Source organism: Pithys albifrons, chromosome 10, assembly GCF_047495875.1.
Source record: "Pithys albifrons albifrons isolate INPA30051 chromosome 10, PitAlb_v1, whole genome shotgun sequence".
NCBI classification, from domain to species: domain Eukaryota; kingdom Metazoa; phylum Chordata; class Aves; order Passeriformes; family Thamnophilidae; genus Pithys; species Pithys albifrons.
This window is the reverse complement of record NC_092467.1, coordinates 5,211,575-5,225,033: the sequence shown is the minus strand read 5'-3', so window position 1 is coordinate 5,225,033 and position 13,459 is coordinate 5,211,575. Positions and strand designations below refer to the sequence as shown.

At 44.7% G+C, this 13,459-nt stretch overlaps 1 protein-coding gene across 6 annotated transcripts in view; it reads right to left on the bottom strand.

Moving 5' to 3' along the window:
- Positions 1-13,459, bottom strand: part of RABGAP1L (RAB GTPase activating protein 1 like) — a 233,120-nt gene that overhangs the window by 193,083 nt on the left and 26,578 nt on the right. For all 6 annotated transcript variants that reach the window (XM_071565066.1, XM_071565065.1, XM_071565064.1 and 3 more), the window contains 8 exons: positions 12,896-13,079; positions 11,378-11,588; positions 9,247-9,421; positions 8,361-8,521; positions 7,196-7,306; positions 3,335-3,401; positions 2,005-2,107; positions 886-1,052 (listed from right to left, as the gene is read on the bottom strand). In XM_071565066.1, coding sequence (XP_071421167.1) covers positions 886-1,052; positions 2,005-2,107; positions 3,335-3,401; positions 7,196-7,306; positions 8,361-8,521; positions 9,247-9,421; positions 11,378-11,588; positions 12,896-13,079 — 1,179 coding nt within the window. The remainder of the gene's footprint in view (positions 1-885; positions 1,053-2,004; positions 2,108-3,334; positions 3,402-7,195; positions 7,307-8,360; positions 8,522-9,246; positions 9,422-11,377; positions 11,589-12,895; positions 13,080-13,459) is intronic.

The window sequence follows — 13,459 nt, the reverse complement described above, 5'->3', positions numbered from 1 at the left end:
CGTTATAATTGAGTTTACAAAGTGTGCTGGGTGTGTCTGGGGTGGGATTAGTTCTCCCCACAGTGGCTGTTCTGGGTCGGGTTTGTGCTGCAAACAGTGCTGGGAACACCAGGATGTTTCAGTTCCAGCTGGGCAGGATTCACACAGCCCAGAGCCTTTGGCCCAAAACCCCAGGGGGCTGGGGGAGCACCAGGGGCTGGGAGGGGACACAGCTGGGACAGCTGGTCCCACTGACCCAAGAGATCACAGACTATTCTGAGGTGGAAGGAACCCACAAGGATCATCCAGTCAGTGGCCCAAACAGGGGATTGGACCCATGAGCTTGGCATTATTACAGCCAAGTTCTAACCAACAGTTCCAGAGCACATGGCAGCATGCTTAGCATGCAAAGCATGGGAACAGGGAGGAAGGGAGGCCCTTCAGAGTGACACTGTGTCTTCCCAGGTCACTGTTACACACAGCAGAGCCCTGTGTTTCCAGGAGGTGGTTGAACACCTGCCTGCCCTGGGAAGCAGTGAATGAATTCCTTGTTTTGCCTTGCTTGAGCACACGGCTTTTGCTTTCCCTACTGAACTGTCTTCATCTCAGCCCACGAGTTTGCCACTTTTGCTCTGCTGATTCTCTCCCCCATCCCACTGCGGGGGAGTGAGCAAGTGGCTGTGTGGGCCTCACTTGCCAGCTGGGGTTAAACCCTGACACAAAGGGACTGAACCTTCACACATGCTACTTAATCACTATGCATTGGAGCACCCCTGAAATAAACAGCTCAAGGGAACAAACTGCTGAGAGGAAGGTGTCATGCTAACTTTTATGAAGGCCAAATTAAGACAGGCAAGACAAATGCTCCCACCATCAACTTTTCTTTAGAATCCCAACGTGCAGTACCTGTTTCAGCTTCATGTAAAAGGTTTCTGTGAAGGTTTTCCTGCTGAAGTACCAGAAGCGTTCATTGGCTGGATACACACGTACAACAGTCTCCAGCAGAAACCTGACTGGCTCTACCACCTCAGTAACCACCATATCCACGGCCACAGTCATGAACACACGCTTATCTGAAACACAGGGTGAGTCACAGACAGAAAAACCAGTCAAAGGGCAAATCTGTGAAGTGCTGCTCACATTGAAATCCCTGTCTGTGTAGTTTTAGATTCCAGTGCACCTGTTTTATTTAGCTGAGTTCTACCCCCTAATGCCTGTTGTTGCAAAGAATGAGAGTGTGCATTAACCAGTGTGCCAAGAACTCTGACAACTTTATAAACCAAAGACAGCATGGCCTGGTTTTAAAGATGGGGCAAGAAAACACCATTAAGACACATGATCCCCATCAGACAAAAGGATCATGCACAGGATAAGATCACATTTTGAAGTGTACACTACTAAAGAGTGTTGTTACATGCTACTAGAAATAACATGGTTTGAAAATCCATCATCAGGAACAGTGACACTGACTGTATATGCTTGGACGTGACTTCAAGCAATCCATGTGAGCTCTGCCCTGGGACAGGAAACAAACTCCAGATCTGCATTCAAAGCTTTTACATCCCATCTGAGAACACAAATTCCAACATTAAGAAGCTGTGCTGCATAAGCCAACACCTGACTGCATCCCTGCCCAGCTGCCCCAGGGTGCAGGGGATGAAATGCTTTTTGTAATCCTCTCACCTCACAACTAGAAGCAGCAGCAGCAATGCCTGCTGTTCATCCTGCTCTGCTGGGTACAGCAGCTGGGGAACAACCTGCATGTGCTTAGGGCAAAAGGTCCTGGTAGGCAGGGGCAGGCACATCAGCCCCAAGCACTCACCTGTGTCTCCCCATCAGCAACATGCTGTTCTATGCACATTGTTCACAGCTCTGTGTTGAACATGTTTGTACAGAAACATTTCCAGCCATGGACTGTTGGAACAGAACGGTGCATCTGCTCAGACATGCACCCTGACTGCCAAGAGAAGGTATACACACCAAACCCATGACAGCCAAAACAATGTCCTGGTTAGAGACCATTACCTTTAGGAGTTTCTTCATTAAGTACCAGAAACATGGGGGCATTAGGATTCCATATTCCAGTAATGACATAGGCCTTCCCATCAGAACTCTTTCCCATGGATTCCTGAAAATAAAATCATACAGGATTCTGTTAGAGTCATGGTTTGAGATGAAAGAGACTGAGCATGGGGAGGGGAAATAGTTTTAGGCACCTGAGAGTAAGACTGTGCTCACCCCAGAGAACACAATCTACGTAAACAATCTGAAACAACGGGTGAGCTGTTACTAGGAGGAGCTAAGAACATGCTGCCCTCAAGTTCCTACAGATCCAACAGGCCTGTTTGGGAGCCTCTTTATGGATGGAATGAGACTGATGTTCCCTCTCTGCCACTGAGCTTGTGGTGGAGAAACAGAAGTGATTGTGCTCTCCAGATTTCAATATGGAGAAGGGAGGTTGAAAAGAAAACACAAATATCTGTGTGCTATAGGCAAGAAATGAACTAACCAGTCATTGAATCCAGCAGTTAAACGTACACAGTGTAAATGTAAATAGAATTCAGGTGGAGTAAAGTCAGGAACTCAAACATCAAATACAGTTAAAAGGTGTTCCAAAGGTTTATAGAAACCACAACACTCCACAACTGATTGTAATTTGTTCAGCTTTATAATCACAAAATAAAAAGGGAAAATCTGAACTAACTTCAGCAAATAAAACCAGCAAAAAAGTCAGGTCGTAGATGGAAACAAGCAAATAAACAAGTGTGACAAGAGAAGTAAATACTGATCACTAGAATGAGCAACATGAGCACAGACATGGACAAGGCACAACTGGGACAACTGCAGAGCTACAAAAGGTCTGATGGGCTTAACAAGCACATCATAACCTGAAAATGGCTGTATTCTTACCCACAGAGAGAAACTGAATTGGAATTAACACAAAGTATCGTATAATTTTGTAGTTGTCTCAAAAGCAACTCTAAGAACTTAAATATTGTAGAAGAAAAGTGAGCATGTCACACTCTGAGCAAGAATTTCAAGTCAAATGAAGGAAATAAAGGCAAAGTTTTCAGCCCCCAGAAAAGTAAGAACATGTCCCTGGGACCCAAACATAAAAGCAATTAGTTGCCCTCAATTTTTAGGGAACATGCTTAACCCAATCCAGAAAGCTCAGTTATTTTAACACCCTAACCAAGGACAGATGCCACAAGTTTCAACATTAACTGAAATGTTCTGTCCATCAGATATTTAACCAAAAAAACCCAAGCAAAATAAAGCAGATGAGAGGTTTGTTTTGCTGAGTTTTCTCTGTGTTTTTTCAAACCACCTCTGCCTTATCAGAGCCAAGTATTACCATGTCTAGTAGATGCATGTCACTGTTCTTCACATTTCGGCCAGGGCTCAGCAGCATCCCAAAGCACCTGGGAAGGGTGTTCAGAACAAAAGGAAAAAGGGAAAAAAGCAAAAGGACATATATTAGCTTTTCAAAATACAAAAGTATTTGCTTGAACATAATGGACAGCCACCTACTGCTTCTAATTTAAAGAAAACCTTTTGCAGCAGTTTTTTTGTTGGTGTTATGGCAACGCTCAGGAAATGTCACATCACGTGTTCTAGAAGAGACAATGGAATTATTTTCCAGAATGGAGATGGCAGAAATTAGCACCCAACCTGGGAAAACACAATTATTCCTGAAGATAGCCAAGAATATGGAGTTTAAAGATACCACCAATTCCATCAGTGGTGGAGACTGGCAGGAAGAAATTCACTCTCTCCCTTATCCATTTTAAATTTTTTTCTCATGCAATCACAGTACAAGTTACAAACTCATCTGTTCCATCATCCATAATGACACTGGTGTAAAATACCATGTGGCATCATCCACCCTTACAAAAAAGCAAACCCAAAAACCCCAATTTGTTCAATTTTTAGACTTTGTTCTTAATTTTTTTCATCTGAATTTGTGTATTATACAGGGCCTTGAATTCCTGAATTCAAGTCCAATCATTTTACAAAAAAATTTCTTATTATTTTTCCAGAGCAAAAGATTTATAATTCTCCAGACATTCAGATTTTCAAACTTCCTGACTATTGAAGGAACCAATACAGGTATGAGGTTTCCAAAAATCATCCCTATCTCCCTCTCCTTTGAACATACACCATTATGAATAAAAAAACACCAAACAGAATTATCTATTTGTAACAAACTGCAAGATGTTTTGCACAGACTTTTAAAACATTAGCTCTCAGATGAGAAAATAAAAACAAAAAACACACATACACAAAAAAACCCTTCCACGAAACTCCAAAGCTATTGCACCCTGAAATATTATGGAAAATTGGTGCTGTACTTCAGAGGGTTTAGCTGCAAGAATTTTTATTTCTGCTCAGCTCAGTTCTCTGATGATCAGACAGACCAGTTTTTATCACTGACCCCCAGAACAATGCAGTGTGCTAAACAGTATTGCTTAGACACAAGAACACCAGCAATTATCATTTTAATAACACTATTAACTGTAAAAGTCTGAAGATTTGGAATTGCTACACTCCCTGCCAAGTTTTCCCCTATTACACTTGGGTATATGACTTTCATTTTCCAACTCATTATGCTTACCAGTAACTCACATCCACAATTGTGTTTTCCCTCCTCCAGACTCTTCCCTACTAGAATCCCAAAAATCCAAGCAGTAAATAAAAGAACACAACAATTTCTGATTCACCTATACCCACAATGCAGTGCCATGTAAAGCACCCAGAGCAGCTCAGCTGCAGCACTTGGGTTTAGGCACACAGGGTGGGTTCTCAGAGACTCACCTGAGCAGGCAGAACCTGCCAGCAGACTTAATACTGACTTACTGCCTCTTGTTCCTGGGGCAGAAATAGCTCTGAGAGGGCTGTAACTGATAATGGTAGGGGGGAACCAGCTTCTGCAGAGGCCAAGATCCAGAGGCAAAATATCTGTGCCTTTCAAGGGCAACAGCTCCCAGCTCCTTCTCTTGCTCTGCATCACTCAGATGGACACCAGTCCTCATGTGCGCAGCCAAAATTTTTGGAAGTGTGTTCCCACAAGAGTGGGAGTCAGAACAATAACCCCTGCCACTCAGAGGAGCACAGACTGCAGATGCCTGGCAGCATCCTGCTGCAAGAGGGGTCAGGGTTTGCCTTCCCTCTTCTTTCCAAGAGCAAGATGAGTTCAGGGCCCTCACTGGCACAGGGGCTGCAGTTCACACCAAGAGCTGCCAACGCATTCAGCCTCCAGCGTGAGGAGGTTCAACCACACACTGTGGGCCTCAGTCTCACTCTGGGTTTCTGCACCTACAGCTGCCACAGAGCTGCTCTGGGCACCTGCACAGCCTGCACTGGTTTCCAGACCAGCAAAAACAAGAACTGAAATTGTTCACTAACATTTATTTCCATTTATAAAATAGAGATGCTACCCACAGATAAGGCTGATGGTGTGAGGTTAACTTGTGTCAGGACAAAGGGGAATGGCTTCACACTGACAGAGGGCAGGGTAGGATTAGATGTTAGGAAGGAATTCCTGAGAGGGTGGGCAGGCCCTGGCACAGGTTGGGCAGAGAAGCTGTGGCTGCCCCATCCCTGGGAGTGTCCAAGGCCAGGCTGGAAAGGGCTTGGAGCAACCTGGGCTGGTGGGAGGTGTCCCTGCACATGGCAGGGGGTGGAATGAGGTGAGTTTTAAGGTCCCTTCCAACCCAAACCATTCTGTGATTCTGTGCTCTATAAGACTTTCCAGTACTACTGATCAGCCATGCAATACTCTGTAATTCAGGTCTAAAGACACCAGCCTGGACTGTAACCTGAGCTATACATACATAACTCGGGGTTAACTCTCCTGTATGACTCGTACCACACTGCATTTAAACACCACTGTATGGAGAAGGCAGCCAATCCCCCCACCACCTGCCAGAATGAAAGGCTACTTCACTCTTCAGAACGACCTTCTTAAATCCCCTGAGAGTGCTCAGGCATTGGAATGGGCTGCCCAGAGAGGGGGTGGATTCCCCATCCCTGGAGGTTTTTCAACTGAGCTTGGCCATGGCACTGAGTGCCATGATCTGGTAAAGGGACTGGAGTTGGACCAAGGGTTGGACTTGACTTGATCTGGGAGGTCTTTTCCAACCCAATTGATTCTGTGATTAACCAGAATCTTCCTCCTGAATCCCACAAACAACTGAGGCTGACACCCCACACTGTCGGATGGACTCTGCCATGCCACATGTGACTCAGAACAAACATCACTTCCTTCCCTGCTTTGATCTAGACACAAACCCAGCAGACCCCAGGCCAGTCAGGGCCAGAGGAACCCACCTGAGCAGCCCCCTGTGTGGCCCCAGCCCAGCCCCAGCCCTGCCTGAACACCAGCACAGGACGAGTTCCTCTGAGCAGTAACAGCTCTGAGCTCAGGCCATGACAAAAGCATCTTGGAATCTCTAGGCCAGAGACCAAACTTCTTTAGCAGTACCTTCTTGTACTGTAATTTCCACTCAGAAATACTTCTCAAGACACATGAAATTGCCTAGAACCTCACTGTTTGATACAACCTGCATTCACCCTTTATACTGGTTTTGAATTTTCAGGGTTACAACAACATAAAATTACTTACAGGCCTGTATATGTCATGCCAATTAAAGAACTTTTTCACAGGCTTCCAGTGATAAAAATAGCATCTTAATTGATTATGCTAAACAACACCAAAATAAAAGCTAATTTCTAAGGAAGGCAGCTTTACTTTGTGGGGAAAAACAATCAAATGCTATTCAGAAATGCTTCACTAACTGAATGCTGAAGTCAAAATTACCTTAATTCAAAATACATTGAAAATATTTTTTTGAGGCAAATGAGTAGCAACAACACAATTTTAAAACACAAAAGAACCTTGATAAATTCTATTGTACATTCCTTGTCTAAAATCTTTCTTTCTTTTTTGAATTAAGAGTTTGAAAGCAAGTCAAGAGACCAGTTGTACATTTTGGGACAGTTGGGGGCAGGTTTTCTTGAGTCTCCTGTTATCCTGAATTTCCTTTTCACAAGGATGGCAGTCTCCTGTTGCTACTCTCTTGCTAAGATTGCCATCTGGTGGCATTAATTCTATTGTGCAATTACACTTTGTGTTATTGGTCTATTTTTTTCTGTCACATAACTCGCAAAGTCACAGAAAAGTACCTTAAATACCATTCTGGAATAAGGCTCTCACCTTTCAATGGCCAGTTCTTTGTTCGAGAGCTGCTGAACTGTAATCACCACTTTCTTCTCAACTCCTTGTTTCAGCTTGAAATACAATTTATCTCTATCCTTTGGAACAGGGCTAAAAAAATAGAAACATTCTTCAGCACATGTATGGAACAAGACCTTTTAAATACAGAAAAGAGTTTATATTTTCTAAATTTCTAATGAAGTTCAAATTTATTAGATTATTTTAAGAAAATAAATCTAAAAAGAGACCACTAGACTGCATTTACTCAAGAAAATTGCTTTGACTCAAGTTCTTAACATACTTCCTTGCCACCTTTTCCATTTTCACAGGCAAACTTTGAGCATCCCTGCCTGAAATCATGCACTGAACACAAACTAACTTGAAATATGGTATCCTGAATTTTAATTCTTTTTACAGAAAAAATATAGAGAAGAAAACTGGAAAAGTAAAACAACAGTTTCCTTTTAATAACAAGCCTGCTTATGAAAACAGGCCCAGGGCAGTGACCCTTCCCCTGGACTCTGCCTTGGGGAGGCCACACCTTGAGTGTTGTGTTCAGTTCTGGGCCCCTCAGTTGAGGCAAGAGATTGAGGGGCTGGAGCGGGGCCAGAGAAGAGCAACGAGGCTGGAGAAGGGACTGGAGCACAAGTGCTGTGGGGAGAGGCTGAGGGAGCTGGGGGTGTTCAGCCTGGAGAAGAGGAGGCTCAGAGGTGACCTCAGCACTGTCTGGAACTGCCTGAAGGGAAGTTCTGACCAGGTGGGGGTTGGTCTCTTCTCCCAGGCACTCAGCAATAGGACAAGGGGGCACGATGGGCTCAAGCTCTGCCAGGGGAAATTGAAGTTGGAGAGCAGAAAAAACTTCTTTGCAGAGAGTGCTCAGGCATTGGAATGGGCTGCCCAGAGAGGGGGTGGATTCCCCATCCCTGGAGGTTTTTCAGCTGAGCTTGGCCGTGGCACTGAGTGCCATGATCTGGTAAAGGGACTGAAGTTGGACCAAGGGTTGGACTTGTTGATCTCAGAGGTCTTTTCCAACCCAATCCATTCTATTCTATTCTATGAAAACAGGTCCAAGCCATTTTGCTGCAACCCAGTGGCTGTGCATTCTGAAAGCAGCCATGTGCTTTCTCCAGAGAGATTTCTGCTTTTCCTTTTCCTTTCTCATTACCTAAAATTTCCTTTTCCATCATCTTCCTTGACTTCCAAGGAGACACTGAAAGTGTACACATCCCCATCAGGAGTGGGCAGTACAAAGTCCTTCCCGTGGTCAGATGCCTGTTTGGAGGAACGCTTGAATGCCGTGGAGAAACTGTACAAAATCCGACTGACCTGCAGGAAAGAGAAGGAATTAACAGCTCCATCCAAAGGAAGAGCATTTCAGATGGGGTACTGTGATGCAGTTCTGAAGGTCACAGAAATACTGTTACTTCTCTTATGCCAAACACAAAGCTTGCCTTATGAACACAACACACTCAGCACTGGGTGTTCAATAACCAGGCCAGTGCAGCAACATGTCCCATTTCCATTCCTGTCACATTCCCTGCTCATGTCATGCTCTGTGAGTTAACACAAATTACAAGATTAGGAATGCAGCTCATTAGAGGACCTGGATAATGCACTTTTCAGGTTGTGTAACAACACAACATACGGCTTGCTCTGGCAGAGGTCACAAAACAAGACATCTATTTTCTCACCCTAACAAGTCCTTTCCTCCCCAACTATCATAGTTCTTCCTAAAGTATCAAGGAGATAGTACTGGAAAATCATTCTTTGTCATTCAAATGTTCTGTGTTGCAACTTTACTTTGAAATATACCCAAATGAGGTTTGAAAAGCAGAGTATTTGTCTTAAGCTTAAGCTTTTTCTAGATCTTCCCACTAACACTGCACTTCGGGGTTGTGCTGAAACACTAAAAGAAAAAACTTATATTAATATTCAAGTATGATTGTTAACATATTTTTCAAGGCACTCTATGCCACTTCCACATCTGTACAACCTCTTAAATGCTGCGTGGTGACTGGTAAGAAGGGTAGGAGCAGTATTTGCATACTCACAGCCTCTTTAACCTCACAGGAGAACACATGGATCTGGAACTCCTCTGTGCCACAGCTGCTCTCAGTGAAGGCAAAGCAGTCGCTCTCGGCAGTCCCGTTCTGGCCACGCACACAGAACAACACCTTGTAGATGGGGAAGGAGCCAATCTCCACATTGCTGGCCTGATCTATTATCCTGGCAAGAACAGCAGCAGGGGACATCAAAGGAACAGGTCAGAACAGGAATACACAGCTTAATAAATGCCTCTTGGCACGTTCAGGTGAGTGTTAATCACAGGTCCAACAGCTCACACAAAATTTTACATTCCTCTCCAACGCAGGGCGCAAAGGACATTACAGAAACTTTGATGATGGCATTAGTGTGGTGTCTCAGAGGGAACTGCTAGAGTTTAAAAGAGCAGTAGCTGGAGCCACAGTGCTCTCCCCTGTGTTTTCACTACCTGTCCATAGGCATAGTCACATCAAGGGTCAATAAACAGTAGGCACCTGGAATAGAGCCCCAAGTCTGTGACAATAACAATGTAGGACAAATCTAAAGGCAAGCAGAGCCTGAAGAGGATCAAGCACAGTGTAATACTGGTGGGACACAGCAAGTGGAACCCCACAGGACAAAAATTCAGATACCAGCAAGGGAAAAACTGCTCCAAGACAACACTGGTGTCACCTGAGCTTTGATGGAGTCTGTTGTATCACACATGTGCTCACCTTTCCAGTTCTGCGCAGGTTCTGTGCATCCCACTGATGTCCTCTGAAATTAAATTTCAAAGGGACCTGCAGTTTCACTTGCAAAACAACCCTCCTGAATGGGACAGTGGGTACACAAATAGGTACAGCACACCTAACAACTGGTGTCTGGGTGACAACTGCCATAGTGAAAGCCAGCAGTTTAATTCTCTCATTCAAATGAAATAGTGTACCATCGAAGGAAATATTAAATTGCATTCAAAGAAAGTAATACAGGAGCTTGAAGGTCCTCCTGTCTTCCTCCACAAAGATAACAGTCTTGCACAGCTCAGGCAAGGAAGGAAATTACCCATATCTCTCAGGTGCCTTCCTATCAAAGCTTAAAAATAAAACCTTAGATATTGAGATGCTCCCTACTTCTGGATGCAAGACTGCTACAGGGGCATTTGTAGTGCACCCTGATTAAGAACCCTTGACTGTCTCATCACTAATTAAAAGATGTTTCTCATGTGGGGAAAGTAAATGTTTTCTAGCACCCAGAGACAGCACCTGCATTGGGAGGCACACGCAGGTCTCAGCTGGCTTTGGCACAGCACTGGCTGCAAACAGAGATCAGCAGCTCAACTCCAACACATTTGTGGGAGAGTCTAAAACTGACACTTGTGGAGCAAACCCAAGGCCAGCAGGACTCCTGCTCTCTCAACATGTGCACCTTGGAAGGGATTACAGGCTCAGGAGGTTGGGAGAGCCCAGGTGTTATCAGCTCTGCCTTTCCAGTTACTCCCTTATCATCAGGTTGAGGGAGCTGGGGGTGTTTAGCCTGGAGAAGAGGAGGCTCAGAGGTGACCTCAGCACTGTCTGGAACTGCCTGAAGGGAAGTTCTGGCCAGCTGGGGGTTGGTCTCTTCTCCCAGGCACTCAGCAATAGGACAAGGGGGCACGATGGGCTCAAGCTCTGCCAGGGGAAATTGAAGTTGGAGAGCAGAAAAAACTTCTTTGCAGAGAGAGTGCTCAGGCATTGGAATGGGCTGCCCAGAGAGGGGGTGGATTCCCCATCCCTGGAGGTTTTTCAGCTGAGCTTGGCCGTGGCACTGAGTGCCATGATCTGGTAAAGGGACTGGAGTTGGACCAAGGGTTGGACCTGATGATCTCGGAGGTCTTTTCCAACCCAATCCATTCTATGATTCTATGATCATGTTTGAACAGAGATGCTGCAGGAAGAGCTGCTTTGCTCACACCCTATGGCACTTGTTACCACCAGTCATGCACTGCAGGATAAATTTGAGCACACCTTCATTGCTCCAAACAAATTTCTCAAAATTAACTGTTTTCAGCACGAACTGCAGGCACAAATCCAGCAATTCTACTTCCCTGTGTGAATAACCAAGTCAGAAATCCCCTCTTAGGTGTCTCTTAAGTGATGAACAGATGGCGCAGTTGTGTGTTACCTGACAGAGCCCTCTGGTACGTTGGGGACATAGAGAGTGACAGGCAGAGGGGCGTGGCTCGAGGCCCTCATGTTGGCCATGGCTCGCAGGGCCTCGGGCTCACTGCGAGGGGCCGACACCGTGGTGCAGCCCAGGTAGGTGAGTTTGTGGAACAACACGCTGTCCTCCTCCGGGGGCTTGCTGGGGGAGCTGGGCCTCGGGGCTGAGACTTCTGCAAACAAACAGACCATTGCTTTAACAGTTTGCTTTCATTTCTGCACAGGTTTGTTCTGAGTGAGTTCCATAGCGAAGTGTCCTGCATTTTCCAGGGATGGACATGAGAGCCAACAGTCCAGCTCCAACAGTAAGAAACCCAACTGGCAGATTAATATTCATGCAGAGTCTGCTCTAATCTACTGCATGTTGCCCAGTGTGATGGGGACAAGGTGCCTCTTGATTCCCTTCAGCACCACTGGAACACAGCACAGACATTGCAAATCTTCCTAAGTAATCTGCCCTGTTATTTCTATTTCTTATAGAAATCTTATAGCTGATATTGCCATAATACTTAAATCATAAAGCTTGAAAAACTGAGTTATTCCTGTTAGGGCTGGAGTGGGGCAGGGGGAACATATCTACAATTATTTCTTTGTTCTTGCTAAAGGTTGTGTTCTGTTTGAAGCATCTCAAGCAGGGAGCCAGAAAGGCAAGTTTCTCAAAAACACACCACACATGTAATTAAGAGATGGGTGTTTCCACTACACATAAACTGTCTATCTTATTCTACCACAAAACCATCTTTCTTTCATTTACCAAGAGGTGCTATGGGAATTACCTGACAGAACAACACAGAACTGCTCTACATGGTATTGAGGGAGAAAGAATTCTAATTTAAGGCACACAGAGATGGCCAGAGCCTTGCATTCCTAATGTATAGAATGGAATACATATATTTTCATATTGTAGATATATATATATATATTTTAAAATAGTTGAACATATTTTACATAAAATATATACAATATAGTTTACATAAAAAGCTTTCAGTCCTCCCCTTTTCACCAAACACTCAAACATCAGAAAAGTGCCACAGTAACTCCTGTATCAAATGCAAATCTGGCCTTACTGCTATGAGGCTCCAGGCCCAGAGCTGAGCAGTTTGTCAGCTTGCTCAGGGTGTGTTTCCCCTGCAGGCAGCATTGCCCCTCAGCACTGCCCTGAAGCTTCTGGCACTCCAGCAGCAGCTCCAGCTCAGCTGTCACCATCATCCATCCAGCAAATTACATGAACCTCAGTCCCAACTTACCCAGGGTTGGAGACAAAATGAACATTATCAAACAGAGCAGCATGGAGTATCCATCTCATGATAATCTATTCCCATCCATAATCCTCAACTAGTAAGAAGAGGAGCCTGAGGGTACTCTCCAGCACAGTTTTGGAATGAAGCTACAGGGAGTTTATATTCGTTTTAAGCTTAACTTGAAGCACATAAAGAAAAACTCTGCCATGTGTGTTAAGGGTGAAGCACTCAGGCAATACCTGTGGTGGAAGGGTCCAAAACAAGGTGCAGAGATGGTGGGTTTGCCTGCCCTGCTGGGCCATCTGCAGCTGCCTGGCCACTGCCATCACCTTCCTGGAGAGCAGGGACCTTCTGGTTCTTCTCAGAATCCCTCAGGATCTCTTCCATTGCCTTCTCCAGCTGATCATCTCCATTTGAAAATACCTGTAAGCACAAGGAAATGACATTTTTTAAAGGTACTTGTAGTTTTACTTTCACTATTATTTTTCAAACATACAGTCTCTCTCATTGCAAAAGTTAAGAAACTTTGCTGGACGAGGCAACACCCTAAGAATCAACAAAATTAAATCAAGTATAATCCAGTGTCACATCCCATTACATATTATGCACATGGTCTCACTGCTAACCCAACAACCATCCACAGGACAGCTACAGACCTCTCTTAGAGTAACAGGTTTGTGTATTTGGATCCTCCACTCAGAACAAAGACCAGCAGACTTTGCTATAGATCAGCCTTAAAGAAAATATTACTTTCTTAGTCACATCCAGTCCATTTCAGTTGTTTCACCAGTTTCAGCTGTTTC